Source organism: Callionymus lyra, chromosome 19 (genome assembly GCF_982586985.1).
Source record: "Callionymus lyra chromosome 19, fCalLyr1.hap1.1, whole genome shotgun sequence".
NCBI classification, from domain to species: Eukaryota; Metazoa; Chordata; class Actinopteri; order Syngnathiformes; family Callionymidae; genus Callionymus; species Callionymus lyra.
Window position 1 is genome coordinate 12,814,029 of NC_141836.1, and position 16,251 is coordinate 12,830,279.

At 37.4% G+C, this 16,251-nt stretch overlaps 1 protein-coding gene across 1 annotated transcript in view; it reads left to right on the forward strand.

The window, feature by feature from the left end:
* klhdc8b (kelch domain containing 8B) overlaps window positions 1–7,328 on the forward strand; it is a 76,219-nt gene extending 68,891 nt beyond the window's left edge. Inside the window, exons 5-6 of the mRNA XM_087781246.1 lie at window positions 3,003–3,104; window positions 5,862–7,328. Coding sequence (XP_087637372.1) covers window positions 3,003–3,104; window positions 5,862–6,058 — 299 coding nt within the window. The 3' untranslated portion in view covers window positions 6,059–7,328. The remainder of the gene's footprint in view (window positions 1–3,002; window positions 3,105–5,861) is intronic.
* The last annotated feature ends 8,923 nt before the right edge of the window (window positions 7,329–16,251 follow it).

Genomic DNA, 16,251 nt, shown 5'->3' on the forward strand with positions numbered 1-16,251 from the left:
TTGCAGCGATTGCCTCGTGCACGACGCCCGAGACGGCAGAAGTCCTTCCAAGATGCAAATCCACGAGCGAGAAACGTCTTTCATCCCTGAGTGAGACGGGAATGCAGGGAAACTCCACAAAAAAATGACTTTGTTTTGCAGCAGCAGGAACCTTGTTAGCGGAACAGGCCGAGACTCCTGAGGGTTTTTTTTTCCTACCCACTTTATTTTAACTTAACTGTGTCAACACAGCTGGCACAGCATATTTTAAAGGAAAGGAAATATTTGTTTAATGTCCTCCTCGGTGGGAGTTTTGAACAGACACTCTGTCCTTGTGTTCTCCTGTCAACCCAGGGCTGAGACTGGCGTCTACATTTTAAACCTCTATATTGGCTACATTCTTCTTTGTGTCGACCGTATTTCACTTGTAACACCGGCCGTGTTGAGTCCTCGGAGCACTTGGAGATGCTGCAGTGCAGAAACATTGCTGGTCTGCAGTGCAGCACGTGTGTGAGCTGCTGCTTTGTGAATGTACTGTTGCTTTAGATGCATAGGATTCACCAAAAACCAGCCAAAACACTCGCAAACACAAGCCAAGTTTCTGAGTCTCAATCATGGGTTTAAGACTCAATGACACAAGGGGACAACATATTTTAATCATGTTCACGTTTGTTATACTTTCCCCAAGAAACTACAACATCAATTCTACTGTTTTTTTGGAGCTGCTGTATAATTGCAGTCCCATTATAATCTGTCTCTTAACTTATCTTAAACATCTTTATAGGTCACTATATTAATATTGATTCACTTTGATTTGAGGAAAAAACATCCAGTGGGTCACATAAAACGATTTGGTTGGGCCAAATTTGGCCCTCCATCCTTGTTTTTTTTTTCGCACCACTGACTGTATTAATGTATTTTATTTACGGACCAATCTTCAGATAAACGTTAAAAACAAAGATGGTATGACCAGGTAAAGAAAAATGGATCTCAAGGGTGTTAATTCAGAGAAAATCTGGTTGGTTTTTTTTCAAAATAAAACACATTTCGGACAATACAAATGTATAGAAACTAAATTATATTAAATTGTATAAAATGAAACGATAACGGTAGTAAATATCTCATTGACTGGTCCCCGGACCGCAGATTGGGAACCACTGGTCTCGAACTCATGAGTCTGGTCTGAAATAGAATTATATCCAAAAGAATAAAATACCTTTTTGTATCTCAGTACCTTTTTTAACCCCTATACATTTGTTAATTCCTAAATTAATCAGGTTTGCTAGTGATAATCATCTGTCGTTTGTCTCTGGAATTTCACCTCAAACCCAGTGACGCTCGGACACGATGGAAAAAGATAAAACCTGTCCGTCAAAGATGACTTTCATTGAAGCAAGTGTTTGAAAATTGAAACGTGAGCAGGTGTGTGATCTCGCTGTGATGTGTCGGCAGCTCTCGCTGTCCAGCGGAACATAAAGAAGAGTATCGATCGAGGGCTTTAAATAAGCACCTCTCTCTCTCCGTCCAGCTGAGTCCAGCGGACACACACCCGCCTCGCACATCACAACAGTGTGTGCTTTAGTTCTTCCTTCCGGGGATCGTCCGCGGTTCTAATCCGACAGCCGAGTGTTCTCGTCAGACTACATCATCTGATGGCACTTTACAGATTAAGGTCGCTGAGGTAATTCACCGGGACGTTTCCTCTCTGTATGCAGGAATCGTTTCTTTCTTTTGGCAGCTTTCTGCTCCACAAGCTTCATGAGGAGCTGTGAAGAACACACACACACACACACACAGGAATTTCCTCCACACACACAACCGAAAAGGCAACATGGAATGACACTGTTTTGACTTTGCAGCCAGATTTAAGCCTCCTGTTCGTAGGTGTATTTGTGCAATAACATATTTTTGTTTGGAATTAAAATAATATTTAAGATGGCTATAACAACATGAGAAATCTGGGTGTTGTATTTGACAAAGTCTCTAGTTCAACACTGCAGAAAACTGTTTCAACTGTGAAAAATCTCTTAATTTAGGAGCTTGTAATTCATTCATTTGTTTCCTCTTTTGGACTATTGTAACAGTTTATTTTTCGTGTCCAAACAAGAAGGATCTGTCTCACCTGCAGTTCATACAAAACTCTGCAGCAAGAATTCTGACCCGTTCTAGTAGAAGAACTCGCATTTCTCCGATTCTTAAATCTCTTCACTGGCTGTCAGTTTCTTTCAGGATCAACTTTAAAATTCTGGTTCTTACTTTCAGATCTATTCATGGTCAGACTCCTCCTTACATCACCGATCTGATCCAGACTTACACCCCAGCTCGGGCTCTGAGGTCTGTGGATCAGAATCTACTGATAGTTCCTGAACACGCTTCCAGACCAGAGGAGAGAAATGTTAAGAAGATATAATGGCGAACTAACAGCTATGTGTTTCAGAAAGAATTTAGACAAACATGTAAACTCTGTTTTCTTCTTTCTTACTTGCAAGTAAAACCTGTTACCTTAAACCAGATTTGATTTCTATTCTTTGTTTAAGTAAAAGTTTCCAGTCAGTTTATCCTTAAGTTTTATTCTTGAATCTGAGGAAAAAGTTGACATTATCATGCGATTATTTCTCAAATGAGCTCCTGAGACGTCGGAAAGATGCTCACAGACTGATTATAGATAATGATGGTCATTTATTTTGACATTTCTCGCTGACCTTTCGTGATCCACTTCGAGGGAAGCGTAATAGATTTGACACGATTAGGGTGGTTGTAAAGAGGCCGTGTAGGTAATTGAAGTGACATTTGGATCCATACGTGTTTGACACTTATTTAGTCTGCTGCACTAAATACCGATGCTGCCATGATTTCATCTGTTAAAGCGACGATTTTCCGTGATTTATTTAAAGAAAAAGCTCAATAAACTATCATCTGTTTCCAGGTAGTCATGTTGCAACAGAACAAATAATGTCTTTAAGTGACTCTAGAGTTAAAGGGATACGATCCTGTATTAATAAAATCATCTTGATGATTGACAGGTGTCTGGATCAAGCCCAGCCGTACGTCCAGGATGAGGGAGAAGAGGGCGGACTTCGTGGCCGGTTGTCTCGGAGGACGAGTCATCGCAGTTGGTGGTTTGGGTGAGTGTGTGTTGGTCAGCTTTATATAACATAATTTTTTAAATGGCAGCAAATATTAGTCAAATAATTGTATTTCACTACTTCGTTTCAAGTCATCATCAGGTTGTGTCTACATTTTTGGGTTATTGTTTGTATAATGTTATAAACCTTTAATAGACTTTCACAAAATCAATTTGTTAAAATGAAAGTCAACAGATTCTTACCATCTCACTCCCACAAAGCTCTTTTATTAGCTGATTAAGTATTTTTCAGTGAAATAATTTATTTCTAATGTAATAAAATGCATTTAATTATGTGTCCTTTTAGTGGACATTAAAATTATATTCTTATTAATGTGTGAGACAAGGCTTTATAATCAAGTTTTAAAAATGGTTTATGATTTTCAATTCTGTGAAAATTAGAAAGATTCGTTTTTTTTTGTTTTTTTTGTTATGTTTATTCTTTCTTATCATAAAGAGCAACATAGCATAAACCAGGTTGAAAATATTCAGTCAAGTGTAACTTTGCTGATAAATAAAAGTATAAATAACAAAGTAAATAAGTAATATATATAAAATAATAATAAAATACATTAAAGAACAGAAGTAAAATTATAGAATAAGTAAAGAAAAGGATAAAAGCAAGATAAAGAAAAAACAACCAGACCAAATCCATAATTTTCAACATTTTTCTCGGCATTGAGTTTTTAAGTGTATTTTTACTATTTTGTAAAAAGTGCACTTCTCATTTGTTTGTAAAAGCAGAATAGTTTGAGAAATTAAACTAGAAGAATGTATTAATTGAAATGTTGGTCACATTGTAAACCATGTGAGTCTCGGCACTAATAACATCTCGGTCACTTTAATTCATTAACTGTTCATTTTCTCCTTGACTGGGCGACCGTTGGTCAAACAAATGTGCTGTTAAAACTGTTTTGGACCTTCTATTAGTCGGATATTGACCCGGTGTCCTTCAGCAACATTTGCACAACACCCAAAAAGTCTTCAAATTAACGACCAAAATCTGAAGAAATACAATCCTGACCAGTTCCTGCTCACAAATAAAGGCGTTTTGTTCCTGGATAATGACGTCTGCACCACACGAGCCAACATTTGATGCTGCTAAACTTATCTCTGCGTGACTCAAATCGGATAATTTTCAGGTTTGTTTGGCCCAAAACTGAATTCTTTTAGTGGATAAAAGCCGTTCCAGCACCTGATTCTTCCCTCTGTGAGTCGCTGGTCTGCTTCCCTGACAGTTTGTGTTTAATTGCGTCTTCAAGCTGAGCATGTATTTGTTGAATTCACACCCACTGTGCAACAAATCAAGTTATTTTTCCTCTTCCTGTGAACGTTCAGCTGCTCCCGGGAATGCACTCCACAAACTTTTCTCTCAGATAAGAGTTTCCTTAGTTGCCGAAGTACCTTTATATCTCTTCACTCGTATTATCCAATCTTGAGAATATTTCAAAAGAATTTTTAAAGAAGAGAATAATTCAGTGTTTAGAACGCTGCAGGTTTGTTGATGTTTATGCAGGAAACGAGTCAAGACTTCCCACTTGTGTATATCAAGTACATCGCCATGGAGATGAAATCAACGTCGTACAATGAGCCTTTTCCGTCGAGTTATATAAGAGGATATTGACATTTTATTTTTATCGTGAGATCCTTTTCATTGCAACACTGACAAGAATGCAGTTGTAATGAAGGCTAGTTATGTATGGAGCGCCAGGAGAGCCAAAATTAAGTGATTCATTATACAGTATGTAAGTAATAGTTGTTTGTAAAGAGCCTTTTCTAGACCAGGGTCATAAAGCACTTCAACAATCAAAAGCAATACACAGTTAAATATACAAACTAATTTAAAAACTCTAAAAGGCCAAGACGCATAAGACAAACACAGGAGTCCCAGAAAATTAGGAAAAAGCAAATGCAGTGTTTTAAGCATCGGGGAAATGTGAGTTCTTCTACTAGAGCGGGTCAGAAATTCTTGCTGCATTTTGTATTAACTGCAGGCGAGACAGATCCTACTTGTTTAGACAAGAAAACAAAAATATAAAACATTTTGAACACAGTAACACACAGTGAACAAGTACGTTATCATTTGATGGTAAAAATTTGAATGAAAAGTTGCAGTACATTTTTTCAATCTGGTTTCCACCCCTCTGTCAAAATAATTTGTTGGTCCTTTTACCGATAGGGGCGGGGCTTAATATCCACCAATCCCTTGGGTCCAGGGATGTAATCGACAGGAGAACAACAATGAGGATAGAATGAAATAAATAAGTTTGGAAAAGTCCAATTGGAAACTTATGTTGGAAAGATGCTTTTTGGAAATGTTGTAAATAAATGTATTTATTTTATGAATGAATAATACTTGAATACATACCAACGTCTGCTATGTGTTTTGACATCAACATTAGGGAGTAAAAAGCAATAACTTCTTGACATTTAAAAATCAGTGTAAAGTCATGTGACATGTAGAGTCATTATGCTAAATATCATAACTTGAGACTTTGAAGTTGGATTTACAAACAATAGTTTTCACAAAACTTTTCGCTCACGTTATCAGCAATAAAGCTGTTTACCACCTGCTGTGATCCAACCCCACTGCACACACACACACGGCTTTTGAATTTTGAACTCAAATTCAAAAGTCGTTTCTTCACGAAAGGAATGAGAAATAATCCGACTTGTTGTGTCTGGTCGGATATCGTAGCTGCACATTCGAGTCGAAACTGATTATAAAAAAAGTGTTGTTTTTTTTAACCGTTCACAGGAAACGAGCCGGCGCCACTGAGCACGGTGGAGAGCTACAACCCGGTGAAGCGGCGCTGGGAATACGTGGCGCCGATGCCCACTGGACGTTGCTCGTCCGCCCTTGTCCAGACCAGCTCCATGCTGGTCGTCATCGGGGGGGTCGCCCAGGGACCCAGTAACGCCGTGGAAGCCCTCTGCCTACAAGAAACCGTGTGACACACACAGGCCTGGACCGGGGGCTTCGTATTTTATTGATATTTTATTGATGCGCAGACATTTAAGGACGGAAACCTGCAGCGACATCCTGGTCTGACGCTAAATTCCGAAACTACGACCTCCCAACATGAAGGACGAAGAGCTGACGGCGTTTCCTCTCAGGGTGAAGAGGGGGATGAACTGCTGGTGTCTTTCAACTGTTTTTTCAAAATAAAAGCAGGGTATCTTTCTGGATATTTTAGGAACATAGGGCCATCAACTCTACGTCTGCAGCAGCTCTGACACGCTTTTTTTAAGAACTCTTTTTTTCGAGGAGCAGGTTTTGATGAACGACACTGGCAACATCCATGGCCTTTAACATCCCCACCATCGTCGTCTTCTTCTTCATGACCACAGTCACTGTGTTTCCCCCGTGTGTTCCTCTGGACTGTGGTCAAACGTGTCGACAGCTTGCATCACTTCGTGGATCCATTCGTCAGCCGACACCTCCGGGGGCCGAGCACAGATGATGATGGATGAAGTTTTCACTCCTGCTGCACGGAAACATCCAAACGATTGACTAATGACATCATGTTCTGGAGCGTTTTTTGTGTCGCCGGCGAGAGAGTAGCTACACATGGACGCTGACGTCTACAGGAACGGAAATGAGAAAGAAAATGTGAAAAAGTTTTTTTAGTTTTTGACGTTACCTTTTCATGCGAGTGCAACTGTTCAGTTCAGTCACGGTCCTGCTTCTTGTCATGACATTTACCTATTTAAACAAACAAAAAAAGAATTTTGTTGAGCCAAATACAATGATTTGATGAGTTTTAACCAATTGATTTGATATTTTAAATTAAGTTTACGTGAGAATGTAATAAGACAGTGGTATAAAAGATATAAAAAAAATTAAAGCTGCATTAAAAATATAAATTAAGTGCAAGGAAACAAAAAGGTTTTAAATTACCCAGGGGACAGTGTCGGTAGGACTGCAGGAAGTCTTCTATCCTGCCGGAGGACAATAGTTGGAGACAAAAAAGTTAATTGAAGGCTATAATGGAAGCTTAAGGGGGGACACCCTGGACAGCTGTGCTGTGTCTCAAATCGCATACTAGCGTACTAAAAGTTAGTATTTTTAGTACGTTAGTGTGTCTCAATTCTTAGTATGCGAAATTTAGTGCGCGATGCATACTAAATTGGCATACTAACACGCCCACAAAACTAGCATGGTTCGATGGACACTAACCATACTAAACAGCCGCCATTTTAGTGACGTTTTAAACGGAAGTTACGTCATATATAAATGCATATATATTCATATACTTAAATGTGTATTTTCAGCAGCAGTAGGATAAACACGTCTTCGCTGCTGATACCAGCTTAAATATCTCGCGATTATTTAGATTCTCATATTTTTTCTTTATTTCTTTTTCCAAAGTTGCAATACGTGCTGCGTTCAAACAGCTGGTTGAAACATCGTTAAATAGAAGTAGAAGAAGAAGCTGTCATGTGATTTCCGGTTAGTGTGTAGCAGCAGTGTTTGATTTGAGACATACTATTTGCGGAGAATTTGCGTACTAGTTAGTATGCATACTAAACTGATGCATACTAACTTCTAGCATACTAAGATTAGTATGCGATTTGAGACACAGCTCTGGACAGTCCAGGAGAAACTTGTGTTTTTTTTGGGAGGATAAGGTAAGTGCTGAACTCAAGAAAGATATTTCAGAGGTCAGTTCATTTCATGTTCAGTGTTTGAGGTCAATAAGTTAAATCAAAACAGCAGGCAATGATGAAGTGTTGACGACAAGTCGGTCAATAAATGGTCTGAAATTAGCTTAAAACTTAAGATGAAGTCCCAGGAAGAAAAGCTGACAAAGACTTTTTAGCTCAACTGGTCTGGGACCGTTTGCCCAGCACTTGATCCAACACTGACTCGCTGTGTGTGTGTGTGTGTGTGTGTGTGTGTGTGTGTGTGAGCAGCACATTAGGAAGAATGTTCATTAATTTTAATAGGCTGCAGGGAATGTAGGAGCTATAGTGTGTGTGTGTGTGTGTGTGTGTGTGTGTGTGTGTGTGTGTGTGTGTGTGTGTGTGTGTGTGTGTGTGTGTGTGTGTGTGTGTGTGTGTGTGTGTGTGTGTGTGTGTGTGTGTGTGTGTGTGTGTGTGTGTGTGTGTGTGTGTGTGTGTGTGTGTGTGTGTGTGTGTGTGTGTGTGTGTGTGTGTGTGTGTGTGTGTGTGTGTGTGTGTTACCGCACACACACACTGAGTGTCTTCTTTTCAAGATCTGTGCCAAAGTCCAGGATTCTATCCCAGAATTCCCTAGAATTACATTTCTATGTAATACACTGTAGTTTATGGAGCCCCATGTGTCCTCTATTTTTTTGCTATTTTATGGATTTTAATTAAAATGATTCTCTATTAAGATCTCAGTTCAAGTCGTACATAGACATTGAATTTTCTTACAAGTGTACAGGTTTATTTTTGGAGTAAACTTAACTGAAACAGGTGTTTTGACGTGTCAAGAATCGCAGACTAATGTTACTCCAGAGGAAATGCATCTTTTTTTTACCAATTTAAAACAACTTTCAGACATTTAAATCAATAAAACTGATATTTATAAATAGTTTCTTCTTGGTCTGGTCGGACCAGGGGTTGGGATACGATGAATCGAAGCAGATTTTCCTGCAGAAAGATTAAAAACAAAGTTTTTTTCTTTATTTCTTAGTTTCTCTGGTGCAGCAGCTGAAGTCGCTGACTCTGCAAAACCTGAACTCGGATCTTCTCTGATCAGGAGCTGCCGCCATGTTACCGTCATCTTAAAATAAACTTCCTGCTCGTGCGCACCAGCTAGCATAGCAGCGACACGTCGTAAATCAAGAAGAGTTCTCTGTCAGATGTGTCTTCCTCCTGATGTACCTTTATTGAACGAACCAGAGGTTTCAGGCCAATAAAGACTGTCTGCAGTTTGATCGTAGAAATATTTTCTGGTGCATTTACCAAGAGAAAGAATATGTTTCAATATTTTCAAGGTCAAGAGAGAAAAGTTGTGTTATGGAAATGTAGCATCGACATGTTTTTGTCCTACTTTCACTGGAGTTTTTCTTTCATATGTGTTTTTTATTCCCAGAGTTTGGCGACAGGTTGGTGTGTGTGTGTGTGTGTGTGTGTGTGAAATCGATTGATGTTTACAGTTTCGTGAAAACCTGAAGGTCTTTTCTTTTATTATAAATCTTGCAGATCTTGTTTCCCCCGCTGTAGAAAAGTAACTTTATAAATCTGAGGTGAAACGATGCAAAGTATCTTTGTTTAAAGTTGTTTTTTGTTTTTTTTCATTTTATTGTTTAAACAACGGACCACATTGAATACATTTTGTCAACGTTCCTGTTCGTTTCATGTGATTATAATGGTCAGGAATAACTGAGGAGGTTTTATTGCATAGATTTCAACGTCTTGGAAGAGAAGTCGAGCAAAGGATTCTGGGAAAAACAGTTAAATTTGTGTTAATCTTTAGTAAATATGAGAAGAAGCAGTTCTGTGTGTCTATAATATCACTCTATCTGAGCATTATCACACTTGGAATTCCAAAAAAACAGACAAAAGTAACATTTATTCCTCATTCAGTGTTCATTTCTATCCTTTTTTTAAACCTGTTAACATTCCTCTGTTTAGTTTTGTTAACAGAAATACAACCTGAACCTTTCTCGTCCATTACAAACAGCCTTATGTGCTGAAAACACATCTGAAATTCACTCCAGATTCATCCTCGGTGGTTAATAATTTAGAGACTACCTGAGGTGAAACCAAAACGTGTTACTCTCGGGGTCATGATTGTTGGAAAATCTGTCAAAATATCCTTGAAATAAAACTTTCAAAATCTAAAGGTTGATTTTAGTCAAACACTTTTTATTAAACTGCAAACGGCGCCGATACTTTCTGCGCTTTTAAATTCTCTGGCAGACATGGACGTGAAAAGCAAAATGTCACATATCATTGACTTTTTCTTCTGACTTAATGATTCATTCCACTGCTCAAACATTTGAAAGGTCACGAGGGATCATCTCTTGCTGCCTCAAAATCATGTTTGTAAATCCAAATAAATGCTGCTCCCATCGTTTAGTTCCACTTATAACGTATATATTTAAACTCTTGTCGACAAGAAAAGTCAGTTTATCGTTGAACCAAAACCCTTTCTTAGTCAAGCAAACAAATATAAGCGTATTTAGGAGAATTTAAAAGAATATTATTTGAGAATTTAACGTGTAAATTGATCATTAAATGGGTCAAGAAAGAAACAAACACATCAAAACATTCCTTACAAAGCCGGTTGTTGATGAGAAAAAGTGTGTGTTTAATAATTGTGACAGTTCTGGTTCGTTGTATTTCACTTTATCTGGGATCTACTGACTATGACGTCACTCGCCACAAAGTGTGTGTGTGTGTGTGTGTGTGTGTGTGTGTGTGTGTGTGTGTGTGTGTGAGTCAGAGCTGTGCAGTAGTTCAGTGCCTAAACTTGACGTGAGGCAGTGCCTCAGCTGCAACAAACCCTGTCCTATAATAAACTATTTTGACTCTCACGCGTCTGTTGTTTGAAGCAAACTTCGTCTGAGGGAACAAGAACATCCTGTCACTCATTCATAATAGATGTCACGTCAAAACACCACCACACACTCTCCTGCTTCTGCGTTTGAGAAAAAGAAAAGGAGGAAAAAGAAAAAAGAAAATGTTGTTTGTTTTTTTCTAAAAAATACATTTAATTTTCTCTCTCTTAATAAAGAACAGATTTAAAGACATGGATCACTTTTATTTCCCCCTGTATATTGACGCCCAAACTCTAATATCTCACCTACATTTTCACGACATTTATTCCAACATGTCTCCATAAGTCGTGAGATATGTGTTGAATATTGTCGAGTGAATGAAGATTTCCAGTGTGATGGACGTGCAGCAGGAAGTGCTGAACCGTCGTCGCACACAAACGTCCTCAGGTGTGTTAGAATAATTTAACGAGCAATAAGACACACTTTGAATGACAAGAGTCTCGTCCTGACTCACCTGCACAAGAACATCTAAGGTTTGACGCTTGAAGGACACACTTCCATGATGGAGTTTATCTCGTGCACGTTGGTACTCAAAGCCAGAGAGCGCCACCTAGTGGGACACGAGATGTGTGTGTGTGTCACCTAATTGAAAATGTAATCATCGTTAACACAGTAACGGTGGAGAACGTCTGACCTTTCACCTCTTTTATGAGTATTCCCTCTGAACAGTCTCCAGTGCGTTGTTAAATGTCAACTTGTTATGAAGGTTTATATGTTTAAACCAGTCCTCTTCTGCCCTCTAGTGGGAACATATTCCACTGCACTGTTAAAGATAAAAATGCTGTCTATATTTTATTGTTTTAATCTGTGTATGTATGTATGTACAGTAAACAAAAATATAAACGCAACATTTTTGTTTCTGTTCAAATTTTTTATTAGATGAACTTAAAGATCTGAATAATTTCTATCAAATATTGTTGACAAATCTAAACTTAAACTGTTGATAGTGAGCACTTCTCCTTTGACGACATAATCCATCCAACCTCACATGTGTGCATATCAATGTAGGGATGGATGGATGGTTCTATAGATGGATGGATGGATGGATGGTTTTATTGATAGATAGGTGGGTTGATGGATGGATGGATATGGATGAATGAATAGGGGGATAAATGGATGGATGGACGGATGGGTGGATGGATGGATGGATGGATGGAAGAATAGATAGATACATGGATGGATAAATGAAGGGATGAAAAAAAGAAAATAATGAAAATAATGTTTTTAATACAAATAAATTAATAATAAAATAAAACAAAATACATTTAATTTTATTAAACAATATTCATGATCCGAACAGCAGACGGGCAAAAATAATTATTGAACTGTGATGTTGAATGTACTGTCTATATATACACATTCATACACATACACATATATAAATATATACACACATGAGGAAATCAGAAGTTTTTTTAAGTCTCAATCTTTCTCTTACGGTCACAATTTTTTTTAAATAAACTACGCCTCAACAAATGTTCTCGCAGTACCATTTGTGGGCAGCAGGCGTCGACAAATACAATCAAAATGATGAATTCCGCTTTTTTCTTCCCTTTTTTTTAATGTTATTACACACACACAAATAAATGACCACAGAAAACACGGACACACACACAAATATTGAAGGTACACAATTGTATAAAACTTTTTTTAACGCATGTTTATTTATTCTACGCACATTAAATAAATATATTTGTGCATTATTAAACACTCATGTATAAATAAACACAAAGAGTTAAGGCTCGACTTTTTTTTTGTAAAGGATATTAACAAATTAAACAAACAAAAAAGTGAAACCCTTAAAATAAAACTTTTTTCACTTTAAACCTTAAATAGATGAGTTTGACTTGGTGGTGAAACTCTTAGCATTAGCATTAGCAATAAACACAGCGGCAATGAAAGTGAATTAAACACATACAAGTAAGTGACTTTTTTTTACCTTAATAAATATAAAATTCTTTATAAAATCCTTTATTACAACATTAATCAATTATTTGTAAAAAGCTTGACATGTCCTCTATTTGCACATTTATTTTTCTTAACATCTCAATTATCAATTAAAATCTAAGTGAGATGTTGAACCAGCAACTGTTCTACATCACCACTCTGTGAAGAAGGAGTTCATCCCTAAGAGCAATTCAGCTGCAGTATTCTCAGTTTGATTCTTATATTTATCCAACTAAAGTGAACAATTCTGCTCTGAATGCTACCAGCCGTGTCACGTGATGTAGTTTAACTCCATATTTAACTCAGTCTAGTGGTTAAAGTGTTTGTTCTTTTTTAAGATCGCTGACCTCTTATGACTCGGGTTCAGGTCCACGTCTTTCCTTAAACCTTCATATTTATCTTGTTAACTAGTAATGGGCTAATGAAGCTTCATGAAGCAGTGTCATGATGTTTAAATGTCAGTAGGTGGCGCCATCAATTTTAGAATGACCTACATGGTTGACTTGTTAACCAGGAACTGGGTTAGTGTTCTCTTGTGTTCCTGCAGGGGGCGACACAACCTGAAAAAGTTAATAAATTTCCATGATTTGTCTTCATGTTGATTTAACTTTGTTGACTTCTCTGTCTTCTATTGTTATTACAAGAGTTTCCATCAAGAACTTATAGCTCACTGTTTTAATCCACCACAATGTAGAGTTCTGCAGGTTGACGGTTCAATTCCCAGTTATGTTCACAACACTTTTATTCACTTTAATGCAAATGTTGATACAAGTTCAAGAGCCAATGCTTCACCTTTGACTTCATGTTTACTTCACTTTAACTTCACTTTAATACAATTTTAATTTTGCTTGTACTTAAGTGTCACATGACTCTTATAACATAGTTTAACTAATCACAATTCAGCCTTGGTGGTCCAGTGGTCAAATTGTTTGGTATTTTTTAACATCTGCGACCTCTTATGACTCGGGTTCAAGTCCACGTCCTTCTTTCATCTTTATGGTTGACTTGTTAACTTGGACTTGTGGAGTGTTCTCTTGTGTTCCTGCAGGGGGCGACACAACCTGAACAAGTTTAATTATTTAATATTTCAATCATTTGTCTTCATGTTGATTTAACTTTGTTGACTTCTCTGTCTTCTCTTGTTATTACAAGAGTTTCCATCAAGAATTTATAGCTCACTGTTTTAATCAACTGCAATGTAGAGTTCTGAAGGTTGACGGTTCAATTCCCAGTTATGTTTACAAAACTTTAATTACTTAGATGTTGATACAAGTTCAAGGGCCAATGCTGCACATTTGGCCTTATGTTTATATCACTTTAATTTCGCTTTAACTTTAATTTCAGGTGAGTCTTATTTAACTTAGTTTAACTATTGACAACTCAACCTTTTTGGTCCAGTGGTTAAAGTCTTTGTTCTTTCTTAACATCCATGACATCTTATGACACGGGTTCAAGTCCACGCCTTTAACCTTCATGGTTGATTAGTTAACTAGGACCTGAGTGAGTGTTCTATTGTGTTCCTGCAGGGGGCGATACAACCTGAACAAGTTAAATTATTTAATATTTCAATGATTTGTCTTCATGTTGATTCAACTTTGTTGACTTCTCTGTCTTCTATTGTTATTACAAGAATTTCCATCAAGAATGTATAGCTCACTGTTTTAATCCACCGCAATGTAGAGTTCTGCAGGTTGACGGTTCAATTCCCAGTTAGTTTTACGACTCTTTTATTTACTTTAATATAAATGTTGATACACATTGAAGAGCCAATGCTGCACCTTTAATTTCACTTTAACTTTAGTTTCAGATGAGTCTCATAACTTAGTTAGCTACATAAGACTCAACCTTTGTGGTCCAGTGGTCAAATTGTTTGGTATTTTTAAACATCCGTGACCTCTTATGACACGGGTTCAAGTCCACGTCCTTCCTTCATCTTTATGGTTGACTTGTTAACTAGGACCTGAGTGAGTGTCCTCTTGTGTTCCTGCAGGGGGCGACAAAACCTGAACAATTCTAACTAATATTTCAATGATTTGTCTTCATGTTGATTCAACTTTGTTGACTTCTCTGTCATCTATTCTTATTACAAGAGTTTCCATCAAGAGCTTATAGCTCACTGTTTTAATCCACCACAATGTAGAGTTCTGCAGGTTGACGGTTCAATTCCCAGTTATGTTCACAACACTTTTATTCACTTTAATGTAAATGTTGATACAAGTTCAAGAGCCATTGCTGCACCTTTGACTTTATGTTTATTTACCTTTTACTTCACTTTAATTTCGCTTTAACTTCAGTGTCACGTGACTCTTATAATTTAGTTTAACAACTGAGAACTCAACCTTTGTGGTCCAGTGGTTAAAGTGTTGGTTCTTTTTTAACATCCGTGACCTCTTATGACACGGGTTCAAGTCCACGTCTTTAACCTTCATGGTTGACTAGTTAACTAGGACCTGAGTGAGTGTTCTCTTGTGTTCCTGCAGGGGGCGACAAAACCTGAACAATTCTAACTAATATTTCAATGATTTGTCTTCATGGTGATTCAACTTTGTTGACTTCTCTGTCTTCTATTGTTATTGCAAGCATTTCCATCGAGAACTTATAGCTCACTGTTTTAATCCACCACAATGTAGAGTTCTGAAGGTTGATGGTTCAATTCCCAGTTATGTTCACAACACTTTTATTCACTTTAATGCAAATGTTGATACAAGTTCAAGAGCCAATGCTTCACCTTTGACTTCATGTTTACTTCACTTTAACCTCACTTTAATACAATTTTAATTTTGCTTGTACTTCAGTGTCACATGACTCTTATGACATAGTTTAACTAATCACAATTCAGCCTTGGTGGTCCAGTGGTCAAATTGTTTGGTATTTTTTAACATCCGCGACCTCTTATGACTCGGGTTCAAGTCCACGTCTTTCCTTCATCTTTATGGTTGACTTGTTAACTTGGACCTGTGGAGTGTACTCTTGTGTTCCTGCAGGGGGCGACACAACCTGAACAAGTCCAAATATTTAATATTTCAATCATTTGTCTTCATGTTGATTTAACTTTGTTGACTTCTCTGTCTTCTATTGTTATTACAAGAGTTTCCATCAAGAACTTATAGCTCACTGTTTTGATCGACTGCAATGTAGAGTTCTGAAGGTTGACGGTTCAATTCCCAGTTATGTTTAAAAACTTTAATTACTTAGATGTTGATACAAGTTCAAGGGCCAATGCTGCACATTTGGCTTCATGTTTATATCACTTTAATTTCGCTTTAACTTTAATTTCAGGTGAGTCTTATTTAACTTAGTTTAACTATAGACAACTCAACCTTTGTGGTCCAGTGGTTAAAGTCTTTGTTCTTTCTTAACATCCATGACATCTTATGACACGGGTTCAAGTCCACGCCTTTAACCTTCATGGTTGATTAGTTAACTAGGACCTGAGTGAGTGTTCTATTGTGTTCCTGCAGGGGGCGATGCAACCTGAACAAGTTAAATTATTTAATATTTCAATGATTTGTCTTCATGTTGATTCAACTTTGTTGACTTCTCTGTCTTCTATTGTTATTACAAGAGTTTCCATCAAGAATTTATAGCTCACTGTTTTAATCCACCGCAATGTAGAGTTCTGCAGGTTGACGGTTCAATTCCCAGTTATGTTCACAACACTTTTAT